This window comes from Myzus persicae, unplaced genomic scaffold, assembly GCF_001856785.1.
Source record: "Myzus persicae strain clone G006 unplaced genomic scaffold, MPER_G0061.0, whole genome shotgun sequence".
Classification (NCBI taxonomy): Eukaryota; Metazoa; Arthropoda; class Insecta; order Hemiptera; family Aphididae; genus Myzus; species Myzus persicae.
Window position 1 is genome coordinate 711,397 of NW_019103412.1, and position 23,633 is coordinate 735,029.

General features: G+C 28.6%; 2 protein-coding genes across 2 annotated transcripts in view; one reads left to right on the top strand and one right to left on the bottom strand.

Annotated features, from left to right (window-relative positions):
* The window catches only part of LOC111034429 (allatostatin-A receptor-like), a 187,243-nt gene extending 174,006 nt beyond the window's left edge, over nucleotides 1–13,237 (top strand). Inside the window, exon 5 of the mRNA XM_022315679.1 lies at nucleotides 12,980–13,237. The gene's annotated coding sequence lies outside the window, so the exon portion shown is untranslated. The remainder of the gene's footprint in view (nucleotides 1–12,979) is intronic.
* Nucleotides 13,238–13,527: 290 nt separating this feature from the next.
* Nucleotides 13,528–20,216, bottom strand: LOC111034433 (trigger factor-like). The gene is made up of 3 exons (XM_022315682.1): nucleotides 19,930–20,216; nucleotides 19,374–19,861; nucleotides 13,528–14,390 (listed from the first exon to the last, which is right to left on the bottom strand). Exons 2-3 carry the CDS (start codon nucleotides 19,859–19,861, stop codon nucleotides 14,357–14,359), a joined length of 522 nt encoding a protein of 173 aa, XP_022171374.1. The 5' UTR covers nucleotides 19,930–20,216; the 3' UTR covers nucleotides 13,528–14,356.
* Nucleotides 20,217–23,633: the final 3,417 nt, after the last annotated feature.

Genomic DNA, 23,633 nt, shown 5'->3' on the forward strand with positions numbered 1-23,633 from the left:
TTGAAAGCATTTTACGTTGATTTTGAAAAAATGGTGCCTGTCAGTTATAACTTACCTTGTCTTTGCAAATAAATAATTTTAAATTGTACCTAACAACGCTTATACAATTAAAAAATAATTATATAAAACTATTATGTGCAAGTCAAAAGGTCGATAAACACAAAACACCGATATCCGATTACCTCATTGCCAGCTGTTTAGTGATGCGAATATACCTAATTAGTAATTGTTCAAGCGAGTAAATGTTGACATTCGCCAAAATGCAATAGTTTGCCATAAGTTATAACAAAACCATCTTCATAATAAAAAACATTTGTACAAATTTCACGCTTAAATAGTTATATTTAATTTTGAAAAATTGAGGTTTTTGAAATTACAGATTTTGTTTTGGAATAAAATATTCTTAAGTTATAGAGTTGTTTAATGAATGAATGAACGAAAATACTTGTCAGAAAATATATATATTATATTATAATATATATTTTAATTGACAAAACTTTTTCTGTTCAAAGTTATGGCGTGTTAAGATGAATACAGCTAAAAGTGTATAACTAATAGGAGTTAAAAGCTTTTAATTATATCCTTTATTACAAATAAATTGTATACTATTTACCAACAGAAAACTTTTTTTATTCATGTATAAATACATTTAATTTTCTACCAACAACCAATTGTTTGTTAGTACATAAAAATAATTATAGTATAAGAACCATGTCCCCGATGTAGGGTGATTTATTAAATATGAACAATTCTATGATCAATCTTTGATTTTTGGATAGTATTAATAATACTTTCATCCTATGACAATAATGTGTTTTACAAGCATTGATAATGACAGTAGTGTTATAAAAAATAAAATAATTAACCGACCATTTAGAGTTTCTTTAGCTACCGCTGTCATTTGCTCATTCCATTTTCCAATCGTTATATCCAACTCGTTTGTTAAGATCTCAACAAAGTTTATGTGGTCATTCAAAGTTTTTTCATTAGTCTACTAACGGGTTTTATTAAAAACAATATTTAACACTGGTCACTAGAACCATAAACCTAACTTTGATCAACGTTCCAAATTTCTAATCTAAAAACTTCCTATAAATATATATCAGTATTAACTATTAATTCTATTGTGAAAGAAAAACATTTGTCATCTTGATGACTCTTTGACGATGTGACATGACAAAGGTGTATATAAATAAACCAAATAGAGCAAGTTTAACTTATTCCGTTCAAAATAAAACAGGTGCGACAGTTTCACTCTTTGATATATTTTATTATATATTGTTTTATTTTTCCTAAAATGTTAGCTTGAATCAAATAGGTGCAACAAAACGGAAAAAGACATTAATCAAACTTGGCAAAATTGTTTAATCACGAAAAGTTATATATTATAATATACAGAAAATTGATATCATATAAAACCAATTTTATTTATCTAGCTATTTTTCAAAAATAACTTTCAAACAAACAATGTTAAAATAACTGAATAAATTTGATTTGAAAACAAAATTAAGAAAAACATAATCTTTGACTAATATTTTAACACAACGGACCATACATGGTACATTGAACAGTAGAGAACAACATTTAAGACCGAGTGAGTGATGAGCACATTATTAAGGTGTAACTATAATGAATTTGAATTTATAACCAAGGTGTGCGAATTCAAATACCCAACCGTTCAAATCGGAATGTGATAATTATAAAAGTGATGAGTATTAGTCAATGAGGCCAAATACTTACAAGCAGACAAATTTACACCGCCTAAAATATCGTTCAATACGATTGGTTTGGAGAAATAAACTACTATATATTTAATACATGAAACCTTTTAACTTTACGATTTGTTGTGTGTAAAAATAATAAACACTGCGCGGAAAGCACATCGTTCGATTTTACTGTCAAACTACCTATGTAACTCATATTCACGGGTTATCTCTTTGTGTAAGTTTTAATCTAACTTTAAGGATTCAATTTAGTATTCAATTTGTTTGATTTCGAGTGTCTGAGTAGAGCGATGAATGAATTAGTTCTACAATAATTAGGGTATATGTCTTTTTTATAAAATGTTTTTTCTATGCCTGTCCGACACCACATTTACAGCAGTGCAGATCAAATGTACGAAACCCTCAATACTCTACTTAATAATCTTGAAAACATAAATAGAAAAAAACTGAAATATTCACGCAACACTGATTTTTGACAAAAACAGATTTTGTTTTATTTAGTTATATTTAAATACGAAAAACCGTAGATACTTTAAAATATCATAAAATATTTTTATTGGCATATAGATATGGTATGATTTTAAAAACATTTTTTTTTATCTTTTGGAACTATTTATACATTTGAAATGCTTGACTTTTTTTGTTTTTCCATATAATTGTTGACACAAAAATATATGATGCGTTAAAAAACTTGAAAATTTAATTTAAATATTCTCATAAGTTGTTCTTTCTAGATTTCAAAAAAATATGTTAAGTACTTGTACAAGTATAAAGTCATATTATACTCATATTCATCCTTTATGGGCATTTAAGGAAACAATTTGACGACATAATATTTTCAAATTTCAAACATATAATTACAATTCGTCCTTAAACCGTTTTCTTATTTACTTATTATTCCAAAAATAATAATTATAAATACACTAAACATCTCACTATTACTTAAATTATCTTATACGTTAATTCACAGTTAAGCTTTCAAAATATTTAAACTAATTTTAAACTACTTATAGGCTTAACAATTTTAAAAAACTTTAAGCTAGTTCAAAAAGCATGGAAACTTAATACGAAATGTCTGATTAATCGTATTTATAGCAGTTAAAAAATATCAATACACATTATAAAATACTTTTTTATAAACCATTGAAATTCGAATTTTGTCAGAATTGGCTACCTATCTAGACAAAAATGAACAATTTTTATAGTTATTATATTTTAATTCAAAAAATATCATTATAGAGACTTGAAAAATGTTACCATTAGACATACCTTTTTTCTGTACAAAAATATTTAGAATAATATCTAAATAGTCTAAAATAATATCTTATATCTATAAATGGAATATTTATTCCAAGAACTTTTTTACACAATTCATCATTATTATTTACTTATAAGTTAATCACAGTAGCATAATGATTTATATTGTATAATATAATATGGTATCATATTCTTATAATATATTATATAGTAATTATTATACAACATATGCGATGTTTTTGGTAAAAATTAGTAAAACTTTCAGTAATTTTTAGTAATAGTAATATAAATTAATTATAAAATATTCTTATACATAGTTAGAGGCTAAGAAACCGTTTCCACTCAGAAACGTTTTCCGTTTGCAATAATTTATTTTTAATCTCAAATTTAACACATCCATTACAGTGACTTACTCAATGATGAGGTTATACTCGAATTTACTATACAATAGATCGACTTCCCCGGCTTAAACAATTTTATAATTTATGTAGAATTAAAAATCCTTTTGTCGTATTGTCATGTTTAGAGCTTCAGACTTTGCTGTTCAATTTAATCTCTGTTCACTATAATTGAGTATTAACTAGGTACATCTAATAGGTATAAATACTACAAATAGTAAATTCAATTTCTCTGTCGTCTTGGAGACGCGTAAAGAAAGATCGAAGAACAAAACTTCTCGAAGATACGAGAAGACAATCACGATAAAATTCTCAAAATCCTTATACTTATTTTTACAAACAACATACCTAGTCAAATCGTTTTTTATATTTACCAAAAATCATTATAACTGTACAATATATTATTATGATTCATAATAAATAGCAAAAATATCTAACACGTTATGACGACGAGTCCTAATAACTATTAATTATTCAAACACTATAATATATAATATATAATTATATACTCTGAAGACACACAATTCATGACGCGTTGCATTTGACAGTTCTACAAGATTTCAATCATGTTAAAAAAAATCTAAACATATTTTGACAGAGTATGAAAAACATGAAGCACTAAAATAAAATTCGAAATGACAAACATTATGAACTGCAAAATTACATTGAATACGATTCAAGTATTAACTGAAATTAATAAGACACGATTAGTTTGCACATATTTTCGATATTAGTCAAACGGGTTAGACAATTCAACAAGTATTAAAGATGTCATATTTATTGAGAATGGTTGGCATGCGTCACCACAACGGATGGGAGTTTAGCAATTGATAAGACTCAGACATATTATATCCTTGCTGTATACCAAGGACGTAACTCTTCTACCCTCAAAAGCAATACAATCAACAACGAAAAGGTATATGCATTTTATTTTCCATTATTCTCAAGCCACCTTAATAGTATACATTTATTATGTACGATTTAACTTCCCTCACCGAATGACCGAGTATCGTCGTTATACTAATTGTTCTAGACGAGTATTACCCAAATGCATATAATACATGATGTGTTTAAAAAACAAACCTTCATACTTCCGGCTCCTGAGCATAATGACTGACGATCAAAGTAAAATAAAATAAATTGATTCTTAATTTTTTTTTTTTTATCTTTATTTAAAAAGCACCTATCGTATGTAATAACTCATACCAACGATACGGTAGGTTTTCTTGTAGGTCCACTATAGGTACACTATACGAGGTGTCCTTTTACTACATTATATTATTTTCATTTGTGTGCCCCCGAGTGTTATTTCCGGCATAGGCCGATATAAGTTCGTTCTTTGAATCTCGATTGGCTCACATCCTTCCCCGTGTTTCCGACCTGAGTACATTGATTTCGACTGGAAATCAATCGCGCGTAGAAATGGAGGTTGCTACGACACGGGGCAAACAGTCCGTTTCTTTCTGCGTCTCGACAGTGTGTTGCAGGAAATCGTCGGATGCGAAAAAAAGGAGACGTGTTGCAGATGATAGGATATTGTATTATATATTACACTGTCTCGGCACACTCTATATATACGAATGGAAAATCGTGTTTTTGTCGGCCATTGTGTGTATTATTATAGAACTACGCCACACTCGCGTAACTATTATATATTACGTAGTAGGTAGGTGTACGCGTCAACTTCTCCGATAATATTACAGGAAGGTAGGTAGGTCGTATAGGTACCTCGTTGTGACCGTTCATAATAGCTATATATATGACTTTTGGAGTTCGTGGATTAAGTACATATATCATACGCGAAACGAAACGACCTCATACATAAATCTCATACTATGAACTGCATAAAAAATAGTGTACACAAGCGTGCGCATATACAGTATTATATTATAATATTTTGTTGTATATCTATATATATATGTACATATTCTCCCAACTGAAGTGGCATATATTATCCAAACATGTTGCATAATGGCTTATGGCGGCGATACTGCGGTAGTGGGTGTAAAAGATTCACCGTGGAAAATAAATAAGTTCGTTGCAGCGTGCATAATATCATAATCTCGGAACACATACACCGTATGACTGTATGCGCCTACAGGCACCTGTATTATTATGTTTATATAAATGTGGAGATATACTGATATGCCCTATAGATCCCTACAAAGCATATTATTACTGCATTGCATTAGTGGACCGAACGATTTCGACTTGATAAGATTCGTCATCTCCGTGTGATGCGCATTATCGGTACACATGATTTTAATCCAGAACGTTCAGCCTACCCCGATCACTCCCGTAGGGTTTTAACTCCTATGGACATTGATGTCCCTCTCCTGGTATTTATCTATATAAATATTGACAGTTGTCACGTGTATGCGTGGTAAACGAAAACAAAGTCACAAATATAATTATTGATTTCTGCATCAGAAGACCACGCACGGAGTCGCTCTCGACAGTATTAATATACACATTGACAGTTGTTTATTAAAATTAAATACATTTCGTTGGATGTATCCAAACTGTTATATGTATATGCGCCCAACATGGGTTCCTCCCATTATATATATATTAATATATTATTGTGTTGAATTTGTGGAGCAAAAAATTTCAACTTGAAAAGTTTATTACCTATCACATACATTATATTGTTTAACGTCCACCCACCCGCTTGTTTGCCTTTTGAACCTTATGAATATCAGTTGTATACCCGTCAGTGTTTAGACATGTTTAGTAAAGTTAAATAAACGTCATCGGATAGTTCACGTGTGAGCGGGTAAATAAAAAAAATCACAATTTTAATTTATTTCTGCATCCGAATACCGGACTGCGTCCATTTAAATCGGAAATGTCTATCGACTTTTTCTACGCATTACCACGACACATGGGTCACAGGATACATGAAAACAAATCAAACATTTAGTCTTACGAGGTGTGGAGACGTCCTATAATAGTTGAAACTCGGAGGTCGAGAAGGGTAATATTATTGTCCAGTGTGGTGGAAAACACTCAACGAGGAAGATGGGGCGAGGTGAAATGTCCGAAAATCCATTATTTTGGTGACGCACTCGCTCGTATCACCGCGTGGCTAATACGAGCAAACAGCATTTATGGTGTAGCTTTCGCTTTTGGTGTTTGGCATATTTTGTGAATAATTAATGTAATTTAAAGTTTCCTTAACGTATTGAAGGCACCACTAACTATTTCTAAATTACATTAGAACAAAGTATGCAGTCGTTATGGTAGCAATAAATAATAATACCAAATACCACTACTAAATGTCTATATATAACAATATTATATAGAACGTACACTGCAGGTGCCTTATTTGGAATAGGTACATTTGACCATAATATATTTTTGTACAGCAATAGTGCAATACATAATAATATTGAGATTATTTTTTATAAAAACTTTGAATCCTATTGTTTTTATGAAGCATTATTGCATTTGTATTTCATAGGTATTTAAAAAATTTTAAATTTAAAAAAAAGTGTGTGCCCTTTAAACCTGCAGACGTTTATGATTTCAATACTATGTCAAGTATTTTGGTATGAAAATAATATTACGATCAACACATTTCTTACGGATCAAATAACAGATTATAATTATATAAAATAATAAACTCAATTAACAGATTATAATTCGTTGTACCTAGTTAACTCGGTTGCACAATTTCGTATTCAATAACGCAATAGGTGTAAAGAAGTTGTATAATCTGTATAAATATATTATTATTACTTAATGGTAAAGCTAGTATTCAAAAAAAAAAAACATGTCATAACGAACGAAGGAATAAAGTCAATAGTTTAAGAAGAACAAACCGAGGTCCACTTCAATTGTTTGTCAACAAAGTGTAAACATTGCATCCAAGATGGTTCAGTTTACCTTTGGAAAACATTCCAAGGGTTTGAACCAAATACAAATGTTGCTCGCTATTACATTTAGCATTTTTTGTAAACATCCATTTGAGAAAAGTGTACATAATATATGTGTGTACAAAATATAGTATACTAATACTTGTTTCATAGAAACTTAACATAGGTAATATTTAACTGAATTCGTGACAGTACGTGGTATAAATGATGGTAACCCAATGTATTCATCGAGATCTCGCAGAAAATGAGTAGGATGGCGACAATTTTCTTCTAAAAATAGATACCTACCACTGTTAATTTTCCTCAAAAAAGAAAAAAGGAAAGGTACCTACTTCCTTTTTTCTTACCTCCTATTTTTTGGACTAGAACCATGTCTATTTTCCTCCAAATTTAAAAATTATACACCTTTTAAACTATAATAAACGGTTAGTAACATTATAATTTATAGCAGATGTTTTTCCTATATTTTAGCCGACAACAACAGCCTCAATTGTTGTGTACGGCATTAACAGTCGATAATTTCACAACTTTGATTAAGCAAAATATTAAGATATAAGCACACACGCGCACTGGTATTTATTTGTTGATAGGACAAAAATAATATTGGTAGATACCTATTCATTTAGTCTTCGTGAAAATACAGAAACTATTTTGAAATAAATAATTTGATTTGCATTCTTATAAATTATAATATTATAGTAAATATTTTATATAGCCTCCTACTATTATAGGTCGTATAGATACAGGTAATTACAAAATTAATGATGATTTGTAAAATATTATATTTCAATTTGAAATTATTTCAGTTCTAATTTATTATAAACATCTATATTTTATATTTTTAGCACAATGGTTTTTAATTTTAATTATTTTCGTATTTGATGTTTGTACATAAAAATGTATTTGAAAATATTCTCGGCAAAAATATAAAAATTATAGGTAGGGTAACAATTTCTTATTTTAATAATGAAGATTTTTCTCATTTTCGGACAGGGCAGGAAAATTGCTAGTTAGTTGATGTTTCCGGACGGTGATGCTAAAGCGCAATGAACAATAATGAAACTCTGATCGTTTTGTTATTATTGTATATTGTTATGTAATCATCGCGTAAAGATAGACAAAAGGATGACGGTTGGATGGTGGCGAACCGTCATTAATGTTAGCTTCAATATATAGAACTATTTTGTAAAGTTAAAGCTCAGCTCCGATTTAATTACATTTGTGGTGTAATATAGATGAGAAACAATTAACGACCTTACTATTTATTATTGTTATTAGCTATTGTTTTAGTTCTTATAATTCCGATGATGAATTAGAAAATACGAAACAACTAGGTACTAAATCTTGCGCACGCACGTTGCTAGTAGCAAATTAATTCAAAATAAAATATTTCATATTTTTCTCTCATTTAATATTTGACCAAGGAGCGAATTATAAATATAATGATTAAATAACCCGACCAAAATAATGGTTCAGATGTCGTCGTATAAGGTAGTATAACGTCATAGCACAATAATAACACACAAAATTAACATTTATAGTTTATCCCCATTGGCGTGTTTATAGCTTTTTGGCGGTACCTCCCTATACCATCACCACCCTCCCCCTCCCTACATACAACCCATCGCCTACACTGTTGCCAAACAATATTTCAAAGCATTCCATTTAATATAAGATCACCATTATCACGTGATTTAACCAGCGCCTCTATAAATCTTGCCACCGGGCACAGGTGATCCACTGGAATGCTACCCTATGAGGCCATGAATACAAACGACAGCGCAATATTTATACGACGGGCATTAAAATGTTTCGTGCAGGTCTCGACTGTTGATCGCCTATATTATATGTAGCTGGGTGTTTGGTGCAATGTCGTTATTTTTTCTAATATCTTTAAATATAGCTTCGTAAGTAAAAATGTTTTTAGTGGATCCTGATTAATTTGATGATATTAGATTCTGATATCAAGAGACGAATGTATTGATTTTACAATATTGTATATTTATTTATTTATTTATTTTTTGTGTTTCTGTCATCACGTTTTGGGACAGTAAAAGTGCTTCGATTTTCTTCAACATTTTTTCCAGCATCTCTGCCGGTAGGAAAGTGAATCTAGTTGGTACTTTAGGGGGTCATAATAACCAATTGTCTTCAAAAGTGGCAGGAAAAACAAACAAAAAATTAAGGAAAAACTGGCATTTTTACGGAAATCCGTTTTCGACAAAATCGATATTGGTTTTTGATGTAACTTTAAAAAAAAATGTCTTGGATAAATAAAATGTTCACTGAATGTTTATATTCGAATTTTCTATAAACCATACAATTTTAAAAATATTTTGACTCGTATTAAACTATTTATAGGCATATGAAATGTTCGATTATTATTTGTTTTTATTTAACTAATGTCGATAAAAAATGTTTCGCTCGGTCAAACAGCTTGAAAATCTAATACAAAGCTCCTGATATATATTCACAATATCAGTTGAAAATATTAAAAATACATAGGCATAATATTTTTTTATAAGCATTTTCAAATTTTTACAAAATTCATGTCATTCAAAATTTACAAATAATTATAGTTTTAATGTTTTTAAATTTACAACTCTTATAGCTAAGGGTTCAAAATATAAATCAAAGTTCTAGGGTAGGTTTTTCTGTAACCAAAAAATCTAAAAATACACAAACATAGTTTTTTTTTTTAGTTTTTATATGTTCAAATGTGGACGGATTTACATGTTAAATGACCAAGAATAATGATTTATGTTATTTTGTTGTAAATTAAAAATACTATTCATGGGTACTTGAAACTTTTAAAGTATATTATTATATTTTATATACACAATGATTTTCAAATGAATTTTTTTAGGTAAAAATGATTTTAATCTACAGCGTAGTACTAATGCTTAAACTAGTAAAATAAATTACTTCATTCACATTAATATCATCAAATATACTAAATTACTAAGTTATTATATAGACTGACAGACCTTCGTCGCTCAGAATTGTTTTTCGTATACATTTTTTATATCATTGAGTTCAAATTTAACACCATCCATAACAGTGATCCACTTTTAACCTACTATGTATAGCAGAGTGGCATCTACCTAACAGTATTTTTTTTAATTTTAATTTTTTTTTTTATTGTTTTTATCGCATTAATCAAGTTTTTAAAACGTTTTCCACAATTTATTTTTAAAGAGAACGTAAATATTGTAGCAGAACATTTATTGTTAAAATAAAAACCCAAATATAGAGCACATAGTTTTCAGTTGTTTTAGAGCAATTATTTTTAATATATATATATGATTAGTGGACCGAGTAAGACGTTCGTCGAATGTTATTCATAAATATTTAGTTTTTAGTGAAATGGGTATTTGTATAATTTTAAAGGTTGCATTTGAAAAATGACTATTTACTGATAAAAAAGTTGTATACAGTTTTAGTTTCATTAACTTAGAAGCGTAATTTCGTATACCAATCGCCCAGGTTTAAATGTGACAGTAGGACATACTGGGTCATATACTTGGATCTTTATGTGGTTGTAATCTCATACAGATCTCCTACTTTATTGTCAGCATTCCTAGTCTGCGATGAGTATGTTATTTATAAAAGTTAGTTTATCGGAATTCACAGAAGTACAATAATTATGATAATAATAGAAAAAAGGAACCATGGTTGATCCTTGAGAAACACCACCAGGCGTTGTATTGTAGCTACGTGGGAAATATCTAATTTATCGTGAGTTGTAATAGGGTTCGTTCAGTCAAATAGGATTTAATTATTAAATAATACGAGAGGCAAGATTCATTTTATTTGAAAAATGAGACATTGGTGTCATATGCGATCGAAAGGTCTAGACAAGCAGCTGTGCAATGTTCTTTACTTTTGAGAGCTGTCGCCATTTTATACGTGAGTCAATGTACATCCGACAATATAATAATGTTTTCTAAACGGAAAACCTTACACTCTTTAGATAGATTTCATATAGCTGTGAAAACGAGGCCAGTTCCGTGATTTAAAAAAAGCGACAAGACTTCTGTGGAAGCCGAACAGCAAAATCGAGCTGTCAAAGTGTTTCCGTGTTTTATTGGTAATCCGCTCGTAAAACTGTATAGTCGCCAATCTACAATATTATTTTCTTTTGTGTTTTCGTTAAAATGCTATCATCTTAGTAGAGTTTTATCCAGTACTTTATCAGATATGATGTTTTCATTGATTTGGGATTAATGTATGACCATGTGTTTATATCTTATACTTTGTAGAGTATATACATGAATTAAGTAGATGGTATATGTAACAAAAGAAAATAAAAATCCTCGAGGAATTGTAATGTTTTTCGTAGAAACATAAGTCTTGCAATCCAAAAAAAATACACAAATACATTTCTTTTGAGATTGTGATGTAAATTTTTAATAAATAATTTAGTTCAAATATGCTTGAAATATTTAAATTCAAATCGTTTATTAATTTTTTTTTTTTATGTTTTTAACTATTTAATTTGTTATGATAACGAGTCAACGAAAACAATTTTTTATGAATGATCTAATGTAAAAATAGTTTGTTGGGGGTGTGGGGGCAATGCCCCCACGGGTCTGTTTATCATCAAATATTTGAACCCCCCTTAATATTTCACAAGATCTCCGCCTATGAGTAAACCACCAACAGCTGGTCTCATCCACCGCATTAGATGTTGCACATCAAAAAAACTAAATAATTTTGTGATATTAGATATCTATTATAAAACTGTAACAACGTTTTTTTTCAAACGAAGCTAGTTCATTTTTTATATTGTTTTAGTATTTAAGTTGTTATACATTACACTCCAATACAGTCCGACGCCTGACGCGGTAATGAATCTCCAACTTCTGCGTCGGCAAGTGACGTACATATTAAAAATCTGGTGTCCGACACAGCCGAAAAGTTATGTTATAAGTTATAAGTCTTAATGTATATTATTACAAACACGAAGCGTAATTGGATCATTCCACTCGATTTGTTTGTTTGTTTTTTTTAATTCTTTTTAATGGGCCAATATAAAATAGCTATACAGGCATAAGAAATTGGAACGAAATATAAACATTTTAATGGCAAAACGCTCGTCACACACAAACTTGCGGTATAAAATTACCCATTTGTAATCAAAGTACACTGTATACAGTAAGAATTTTCACTACAGCAAAATTTTTAACGATACCATTTTTTTTTAATGACCAAAGCACACGTATATCATGATTACGCAACACACAGCGAAGCTTATTTTTATTTCTGTTGGTTGCTTTTATTGTTTGTAACGTAAGCACGATGTGCTCCGAAATATTATAGCTGTTGAAAACCGTTGTTAAAAATAACGAAATGATCATTTTGGAATTTTGTGCCCCATTTTATATTTTTAAATTGGCATTTATAAAAAAAAATGAACATTTCGGTGTAAATGCGATCGCTGAAAATATAAAATTTTGTACAAATATAATGCAAACGTTATTTTGCTTCTATTTTAATAGATTAAAATATAACAATTGAGCCCGTCATTCAATATTGTATATTAAAAAAACCGCTATCATTATGAAATTTGTTTTTATTTTGGAGTAAAAAATAAATATTACACCTACTCAAAATCAAACTGCCGCAGTATTAAATAACAAATAGTTAACTAATAATGTATATTGATAAATTAGTAATTAATAATTATTATTATAAGATGTGTTCGATTATTCTGTTTCAGATTCGAGTGACACGAGAACGTATAGAAAACACGGAGCTCAATACAGAATGAAAACGAATATTGCATGTTACTATACATAAACGTAGTCAAAATACAATACTATATAATATTATAGATGTTAAATAAATATGTTAAAATTAATAAGATTATATTAAGTTATCTATCGTAAGTCAAATTATTTTACCACTTTGTTGCTTTCGTTTTAAATCGTATGATATTTTTTAAAATACCAATACTTTAGAATCTATCAAAACGTATTGATGTACGTATAAATCCTAATTCAAAGAACATTTTCAGATACCTATTAATTTTGTTGATGTAAATAAAAACTCGATTGTATACAATACAAAATGTTTAAATATAATAACCTTAAATTATAAATATCGTGTATAAGTACCTACTATATATATAAAGTATAAACACACATTATACATATTAATAACATTATGTAATGTGTAATATTTTCAATGCTATACAAAATTAATATATAATTAATTACAATTTCATACAATGGATAAAAATTAATGTTCAGAAATCTTAAATACTGCCAAATAATAGTTTTTACATCAGTCTTCTCATTATTTTTTATGCATGTTCACCCAAATTCATAATTAAAATTATGTCTTGAACCACCAAACTCACTTATTATACCGATAGAAAATGAATACTCTTTAAAATGTAAGTGCTCAAAATCTAACAATTTGTAATTTGTTATTTATTGTGAAATTATCATACTCATTAAGGATATTATCAAATGTACGTACCTATTCTATAATAAACATTTACATATTAACATATAATATAGTAATTTATAATACTTGTGTACGTCTATTATACCTACACTATATTTACTGACGTTGCGAGTGGAAATAATAAATAAAAATGAATATATTCTCGTAGTCTGTCACATGATTCGGGAAATAAGATCAAAGATGTTTGAGCAGTTCCCGATGCAAAAAAAAAATAGCTTGCACACAAGTATTTTCTCACCATGTTGTATTCACGGATCGTTATTGTCTTTTGGAGAAAGTCAAAAACATCTTTAACGTAGTAAACGAGACCACCGGTATAATATGTGGTTCAAATTGGTTGCTACATTACATAAATAGTACATAAGTATAAAATACAAATATTAAATATTGAACAATCTGAAGTGTGTCAACAACAGTCAAACATGTGAACATACACACAACCATGTAAAAGCGTGTATACGCAATTTATTTAAACTCTAAAATGACGATACTTTGGTACCTTGTTAAACATAAACAAAATATATTACACTTAGAGTAGTTAACTTATGGCTTTATAAAATACACCTACTCAATTCTTTTGGATGGCAAAAAACCGTTTTTTCTTTCAACTCTGTCAGAGTTGATTCTACTCCTCGGGGTGATCGCGACGAGGAGGACGCCTGCAACAGTGACACAAACATTGTTACTATTAATACTTCCATAAATAAAATATATTTTGTTTCTTTTCGTATTATGTAAGTAAGTGATGACTACAGCATTTACAGACATATTAAATAAATAAGTATAATTAATAACCACACACCCAGAATCTCATGCTTGAAACAATAACAGGTACATATTATTACCTACATATTATTTATATGCACCTACATGAACCTCTTATTTAAATCTTTAAATCATAGGAAAACATACATGTATAATATAACATAAATTTATCACTCCTCAATTATGAGGATGCTACATCCGTAATGTTGTCTCCATCTTACTAGTGAGTAACATACTAAATTTAAGCTCAGAAGTTCACCTTTATTATCTAATTTAAAAATTAGAGTGATCAACCAATTATAAAACTCAATGGTAAGAACATTATATTATATATTCGTACGTCGATTTTTTACGATAATTCAATTATTTAGTGAGTTTTGAGTACATAAAATAGGTAAAAACATAAAAATGCTCATAACTCACTAGCTGAAAAACTTAATTATCGTAAAAAACCGACGCACAAATACAGATAATAATATTCTTACTATTAAGTTTTATATTAAGTTGATTCACTCTAATTTTAAAACTAACGAAGCTAAACGTGAACTGCTGAGAGTAAATTGTCTATGTTACGCACTAGCAAGACGGAGACTACAAAGCGAGGTATCTGATAATTAATAAAAATAATATGAATGTCAGCCACAGTTGGCAACTTACTACACATCCCATACGGTAAGATTATTTATGAATTCGGAAAACCGGAATACCTTTTATATATTATTATAGACACATTTTATCACAAAAAGTTCTAGTTCATTTAGTCAATATTATTTTAAATATTTCTACAGCATTAAGAATTATGTTTACAATGCCAATACACACAGATTGAAGCTAAAAGAAGTTTTTTGAAAATAGAAATAATTAAAAAATAGTTACGGACTACAATAGCTCAAAAAGACTTTCCAGCCCTAAAATTATGTCTGTCAATTGAAAAGAAATGTTGCAAAATCTGCAGGACTGCACTATTACGGTGATTTAATGGTAATATATTCGAAGTAATGAAAAATTAATTATATATAGATTTTTTTATTCGTCTCTTTGCTTTTAAAATAAAATTATAAATTTAATAAATAATTCAAATACATGAATCATTTAATTGTTTGTACTTAACCGTAAAATTAAAAAAGTAATACAAACTGATAATTTATGTGTACATTTTTAAATGTAACAGATATTATTATCCTTTGGTAGTTTTCAAAACACTATGCACTAAAAATAATGAACACAGTATTTGAAAGGTGTGTTTTAATAAGTGCAGAACTGTGAGACGTACATACTAACGTTCTAAAATAATTATAACATATTTGATTCAAATTATTATTATAAAAAGGAATAATAATGTGTTTTTAACATTTAACTGTAGATTAGGATGAAAAGCATATCAATAATATTCTACTTGACAAATCCTAAAAACAACCATGAGAGTTACCTTTACACAATTCCTAATAATATTAATATAAATTACTTATAGTTGTTAATCCTCGCAGCGAACATATTATTAAACAAAATATTTATAAAGATAAACAAATTATTTATCAATTTACATTCCTAAATAGGTCTTGAAAATTGCCGGTTATTAAATAATAAATCGTAATATGCTTAGGATGCTACTCCTCACTTCGCCTCTATTAATTTTTCGAACACGGATCGAGTCAAATTCCTCACAAGGTGCTCACTTTTACAACTCAGTTATGAACAACTCAAGTTAGTTTAAAATGTTTAAATAATAAAATATTTTATTTACTCATGACTCATGAGTCATAACTGTTATTATTTCTTATCGTCTCACAGTCATATAACCTGTGTAATTTCAAGGTAGATATACGATATAACACAATAAGTGCCTAAAAGTCCTACATCATATTTAATTTAAAAATCTTAATCGATTTTAAATAACCAATAATATGAATTAAACAAAAAACGTTTCAAATTGGTTTAGAAATTTTAAAAAGTATCTACTTTTCAGACAATTATTTAAACCCTGTAATTATTAGGTAAGTAATTGTATTTTGAGCTTAACGAAGTATTGTTATTTGTTTTAAATATTTTTTTATATCGCCAATATATAAAACATATTAAGTAATTATGGCATTCATTTTACATCTCTCTTGTAACTTGTTACACCACATACAGTTTTAAGATTTAGGAGAAATTTAGATTAAAAATCATTATAATATGACAGTATGTTTAATGTTCGTAATAAAATTACCAACTCTGACCGGTAGATCGTTAACTTTTTAAATGATACAAGGCCGTAACTGGAAAAAAATACCGGGGGGGTCTAACATTTTTTCTAGGTATAGTTTTAGTATAGTTAAACAATATTCACCGCTAAAATGTTTCTACTTTTAAAAATTTCGGGGGGGTCCGGACTCCTGGACCCCCCCACCAGTTACGGCCTTGAAATGATAGTAGTTGGTGACAATAGTTATTTATTCCATTTTCAAAGGACAAAATAATTTATAGGTACCTGTATTTTCAGTTGTAAAATACATCGAAATTACTCAACACATATTTAAATGATAGGTTCATAGCGTGCAATCCTCGTCAGTCAAGTAATTTTTTAAGTAATCATTTGTACAATCCATTTAGCATAACAATTTAAAATATATACAAAATAAGTATAGATACACGCTCAAGTACATTAAACATAAAACACATTTCATATAATATACTAAGCAGCTAAGTAAAACAAATATACGAGTACAAGTCTACGATAACGATGATTATATTATACGAGTAGATGAACGTTTGGCAGACGTCAATAACAAGAAAATGAAACTTTTTGGTATTTTGTGCGATCACATTTTCAGAACGCAGCGCTACGTGATTTATACTCGCACAAGTATTATTCAAAATGCGTAGATAGATATTTTAGATTTGATTGGCTGCAGTCAATATCCGACAAGTACGCATAATAATATGTACATTGTATTTGTATACACTAGATTGTACAGAATTTTTGACCGCAAACGAAAACGCCAGCTTTGTACGCCAAGCACACACTCCAGCGATAAAAACGCTACCTGATTCCGAATCTTCTATTAAACCGTTTGTTCAAATTATGCGGATAGCTGCAGGGTTGTACAGAAAAAATGAAACGATCTACCAGTTCAGGGCGATGCCGACGAAAAAAATCCACAATGGAATAAACCAACCGAAATCGCGAAAAATTACATTAAAATAAAAAAGGCAGCAAAAATAAACGCGGTACTGGAATAGAAAAACTAAAAATTGCTCGTTTATAAATCAAAGCTTACTTTTTTTTCTTGTCAATACAGATTATGTGCATGGTGTACACAAACATCTTAAAATACATTTGACCTATCCACCAGTTGTTTGTAATGTATTGATTTGGTCAATTTGGTTAACAATTATAGCACCAAGATAACTTACCTATTATGCATTAAAATGAGTACAAATATGAACAAAATTTATTAAGAAATAGGATATATTTTGTTAATGTACATTTCATTTTTTTTTATTAAGAATGGTGTCTGCCTTTAACTACCTGATCAGTATAGTTAAGATTGTCCATGTTCAATATGAATATCTTGTAATACATTATTTAGATTATACATCCTGAAAGGTCCCTGAAATTTAACTATGTGTGTATTATCATATAAAAATATAAACCATTTACTTATAGAGTAATACCTAAATAAACGTGTAATATTTAGATTATCTAGTATAGTATACCTATCATTGATAAGAAGGCAAATTAGATAGGTGACCTAACCAGACTGTTATTACTATTGTAATTTAATAAATAGGTAGTTAATAATCTCAACATAATATAAGTATATAACAAATAGGTAAGTACCATTGCTACAAAATGTACAAGATATTACAATAATATTCAAATATATTTTTTCATTGTATATACACATTTGTGTAAAATGATAAGTAATTTAAAAATAATTTATGAAGTCTAGTAAATTAAATTTAAAAAAATGTTTTACCTATTTATTTTTCTTTAATACATTATTAATTCGTTAAATCTACTAATTGTATATTATCTAAAATAAAATGTAAATAAAACTTTAGTAACTGTATACTGAACAAGGGTAGTTAAACAATTGTTTAATCATAAGCTTTCTATTGTAACCTTAATAATATATTGTATTTTATTGTCGACTCTTCTATCTTAATAAAACAGTTAAAATATATTAAATACTTACTAAGCTAGTTAATTTTCAATAGCTCATGAATAAATGTTCTCCGTTGAATAGTTTAATTCATTTTAAATTCAATTAGAAAAAATGTAGATACTTATTACTTTGATTACTAAGATCATGAGTGCATAAAAACCAAATCTAGTCGATCCACACTATAACAGCACTTTTAGAACTTCACAAGACTGATTTCTTTCTCTACTAGTGGGAAACTTTAAGTAAAAAGGTTCCATTTTCTTAAGAGAATATCAAATGTCACACCTGTTATTCCTAACACACACACAAACTATAGAAAAAACACTTGACACAATTATTCTTATTTGACAACCAAAACTGATTAAATTATGTAAATAAAAACAATTACAATATTTACTAATATGGTATTAATAATTTATAGCATTGAATATGTATTTCTCAATATTTTATTTTTTTAAATAGGTACCTAATTGTTATTTATAAGTTATGTACAACCTTTCTAACATCTAGCAACTCCAAATTATTTTCTGGATGTTGAAAATGTAACAAACAACAATTTCCTAGCCTTCTTAAAATTATAAATTTATGGCTGTGCATAATAATAGGTATTTTAAACTTTAAAAGGACATATCAATGTGATGATAATTATTTATATTATTTAAAATCTTTAAACCTATAGGTAGGTACTAGAATTTAGTACATAAATATTAACAAATAGGTACTCACCTAATAGAAATCCTTCTACGAGCTAAATCACTATTGACAAACTCCTGTAAGGCGATGTGAACGTCTTCCAATGCAATTATACTACCATCAGAAGTAGAAGAGATGTCTGAAAACGAATCAATGGTGTACAAGTCGTCATCGTCATCCGCATCATCATCATCATCTTCATCATCATCCTCCTCCTCCTCTTCCTCCTCCCCGTCATCATCAACGTCCACTTCAGGTTCCTCTTCAACTGTACCAATAGTTATCTGTACATTGCGCCTGAGCGTCAGGCTGACGGAAGCCTCGATCTGCATCTGTGCGTCAAATAGCCAAAATGCAGTAAACACAATCATGGGTATGAGAAATCTGGCTCGGCCACACAGGTGCAATAGCATCATCTTGCCGCCTTTAGGCGTGGGAGCAGACAGCAAACGAGGCTTGATCCAGTGAACGTACGCAGACATCATGCATATGACCGGTAAGATCTTCTTCTTGACATTCATCTAAAAGAAAAGGCCATCGTTATGCACCAATAAGGTGTAACATTAATAGAGGAAAAAAACACACTCACCTTGATGGTTGGAGTCCACTACAGACCGCTACATGTAATATTGTTGTACTAAAATAATTATAATACACTAAACTACAGAAGTGTATTATGTGCATTGGGCAACATTTAAAAAAATTTAGAATAATAAACAACAGAAATGATGATAATAATAATCAATCAGATTACGAATCATGGTGATGGACAAACCATAGAGTAATAAATAATATTATACAACGGGACAAACGGAATGTAACAAATAACACTACAAATAGTAAATACCAATAATTTATAATGATCACCAACAAGATAAGCTTGCTTTTGTTGACTGTGATAAAAAATACGCGCCATCTGCCGTGTATTATGAGAGTAAGATATTATAATCTTAGTTCGTGAAATGGCGCGGCGGCGCAAACGACCACAGATAACAAAATATTTAGCGGGACTGCGGGAGCTGCACATAAGCTGAGCCCCGAAAAAAGGTATACACGCATTGCATCCCAAAAAATCCAGGACCATCTTAATTAGGAGTTCTCTAACAACTAACAATTAAATAAATAAATGACAAATATAAATATAATCACAAACCAATCAAAAATGTGTTTATCAAATGATGTAAAAAAGTAAATAAACGTTGAATCATTCACATCTAATCAAAATAAATATTGCCTACAGCTTAGATCATATATTATAAATTATAATATATGATCTAAGGCCTACAGTCCATAACATAATAAAATAAATAATTAATAATGATAATGATATCAATCAAAATGTCTGTCAAAAATTAAGTATTTGTATTTATACTTATAAGATAAGCTTTTTTTTAAATATCTAACCTTGTTATTTTATTTTCATTTACAGATATAGTATAGGTAGAATTAAAGTCATGTTTTTATTGTTCCAACAAACTATGACAAACTTGCTTATAGGTCATAAACTCATAACCCTTACAATTAATACACCAAGGAGTGAACCCCTGAAAACAAAATAAAAATCCTACTACCTTACCAATTATATAGTGGGGCGCATTCGTGTAACCTTTTTACTGGACCCAAATAAGGTGCCCCGATAACAATACAGGTACTTAGATATTAATTATTAGATATGTTTAATATCTATGCTATATACTAAGTATAAAGTTTATGCCTCTATGTTCGAAGGTAATATGGTTACTGATTATTAATAATATAAAAGTAATAATAGTAGTCATTATTATTTGTTTTTATTCCATCTTGTACATTATAATATTATATTATACCTTATACTTGAAATTCGAAATTGTATTATAATATTATATACGTCATATATATATATATATATATATATTATATTATATGTCTCTTTTATGATTATTATAAATAATATACGGAATTCTAAGTCCTCAGACCTATATAAGAAAATTAACAGTTAATAATTTCTGATTTTATTAATAAGTAATAACTGTTTGATTACCAAATAATAAAATATTTAAAAATTATTATAAAACAAGTATGAAGTATAAAAAGTATTTAAATACATCATACATGGCAAGTATATTTTGTATTTTAAATATACTTTCTGAATGGATGTTTTTGTATCTGTATTTAAATATACAATTGTATTCTTTATACCGTTTGACAAAACATTTACAACTTTTATTTGCACAACACCATTTTTTTTATTTCATTTGCTAATAATTTAAGAAATCGAAATTTATATTTAAATACTACTAATATCGGTTTATCTTTTTCGCTAAGCATTTCTTAAATTTCCATCATTTAAACTCTATAAAACGAAGAATCAAACAACACTAACAGTTCAATATATAACTGAGTTCCACTAGCAACCTTGCAATCTTGCAGTTTATCTGCTTTTTTTTATCTTTAATAGACTGGAAATTATCACTCCAAATATTGGTGATCGTATGAATCGTGAATACGTTAGTTATATTTATGTCAAAATACGTATCGGACGTAATCGGGATAATTATTTAATTTTGATAACCACTTGAATTTAATAACCACTAGTATTTCCTACCAACTACAGATGGGCCGTAATCGGGATAGATGAAAAGGTATAAAGTTTACATTGGGCCACAATCGGGCGAGACCCCTTTAGGTATAAACATGGAAATACAGGTGTACAATGACAGAACCCCCTCCCCGTAAGTTAATATTTAATTCTCGCTTGAAAGTTTTAAATTATTATTTCCTAAAAGATACAATATTATAAGCTGACTCAAACAGTACCTAACTACCAACAATACTTTATAATATGTTTATGGATTTTCATTTTATAAAACTAAAAAAAAATATATTTTTTTTTAACGGGTATTAACTATTAAATGTTACCTTTTAAAATGATACGATATTATTATATTTATATATGTCATTGCTGGATTCAGCTATGTGGACAATGGAGGGCTCTTAAGTCTTGACATATTCATCGATAGAGGCCCATTTTAATACTTAACTACTTTTTTTCCAAAAATAGTTGTGTAGGAGTGTACAGCGTGTAGCATTTAACTATCGACTAATATACTATAAATCAAAAACTTTCTTAACACGTTTTTATAGCGTTTTTTTATGAAGTTATGTTTTGATGTGCGATCATGATCTATTCTATTTTTAAAATGTTATAATATTTTTTATTTATAATAAAAATTTAATTATTAGCGATTGAAATATACATATGTATGTTAAGTTTATGTTATTGTATTATTTTAGATTTTGAGCGGAACGATGGATGTATTGATTTTACAATGATGTGGTTTTTTCTTTTTATTTGTGTCTGTCGTCACCTTTTGAGGCAGTAAAATATAATTTGAAGAATAATTTTCTGGTACTTTGGGGAGTCAAAAATAAAAAATTCCTTATAGTTTTCATAAGAGTTATGGATTAAGGTACAAATTAAGGAAAAACTGAGGTTTTTACTCAAAATAAATTTTGGTTTTTGGTGTTACTCTAGAAAAAACAATCGTAGATACATGCAATTCTCACTGAATGTTTATACTGACATTTTTATAAATTTTTTTAAAAAAATATTTTGACTCCTTTTGTACTATTTAAAGAAATGAAAAAATTAGTTTTTTATTAGTTTTTTTAAAATTATTGTCGATAAAAAAAATGTTAGTTCAATCAAAAGAATGATATGTAATGATTCCTCATAAGTTGATGCAAGTGAAAATAAAAAAAACCTTGACAGTAAATAAATATAATTTTTATAAACGCCTGAAGTTACAATGTTGACAAAATTCATCAAAACCACGACACTTTGCAAGTTATTTTGAATTAGAAATTCACCGAATTTTTCTCGAACGGAACAATTGGCAGTACAAATTTCACTATTATAAATATTGAAAATATTATACAATATACAAATTACAAATGTAAATAAATGAATGAACTGTTTACGAGATTTTTATTAAATAATTAAACAAATTGTTAAAATAATAAAATATAATATAAGTATGTATCAAATAATACTTTCAGATAACTTTGGTTCGTCAACCATACCCATTAAATTGGGTAGCAAATTCATAACGTGAATGACGATAAAACCAAAAAACCTATTCTCCAACTTTTTAGGTATTAATGTATTATGTCTAAAAAAAAATATATTAATTCAAGGATAAAATGTCTCGGTGCAGGTGGAAAACGTCCAGTATCGCTAAAACCAAAGGGTGGGGGAATACACGGGGGGAAATGTCGAAAACTGATATCAAATCTGAATAATACTAAAAAGGG

Excerpts from the sequence above, each read along its gene's own strand:
- LOC111034433 (XM_022315682.1), bottom strand. The coding sequence starts at position 19,861 with ATGAATGTCAAGAAGAAGATCTTACCGGTCATATGCATGATGTCTGCG. Across the intron at positions 14,391-19,373 it reads CGTAGAAGGATTTCTATTAG|GCGTCCTCCTCGTCGCGATC; the intron begins GTGAGTACCTAT and ends TCACTGTTGCAG.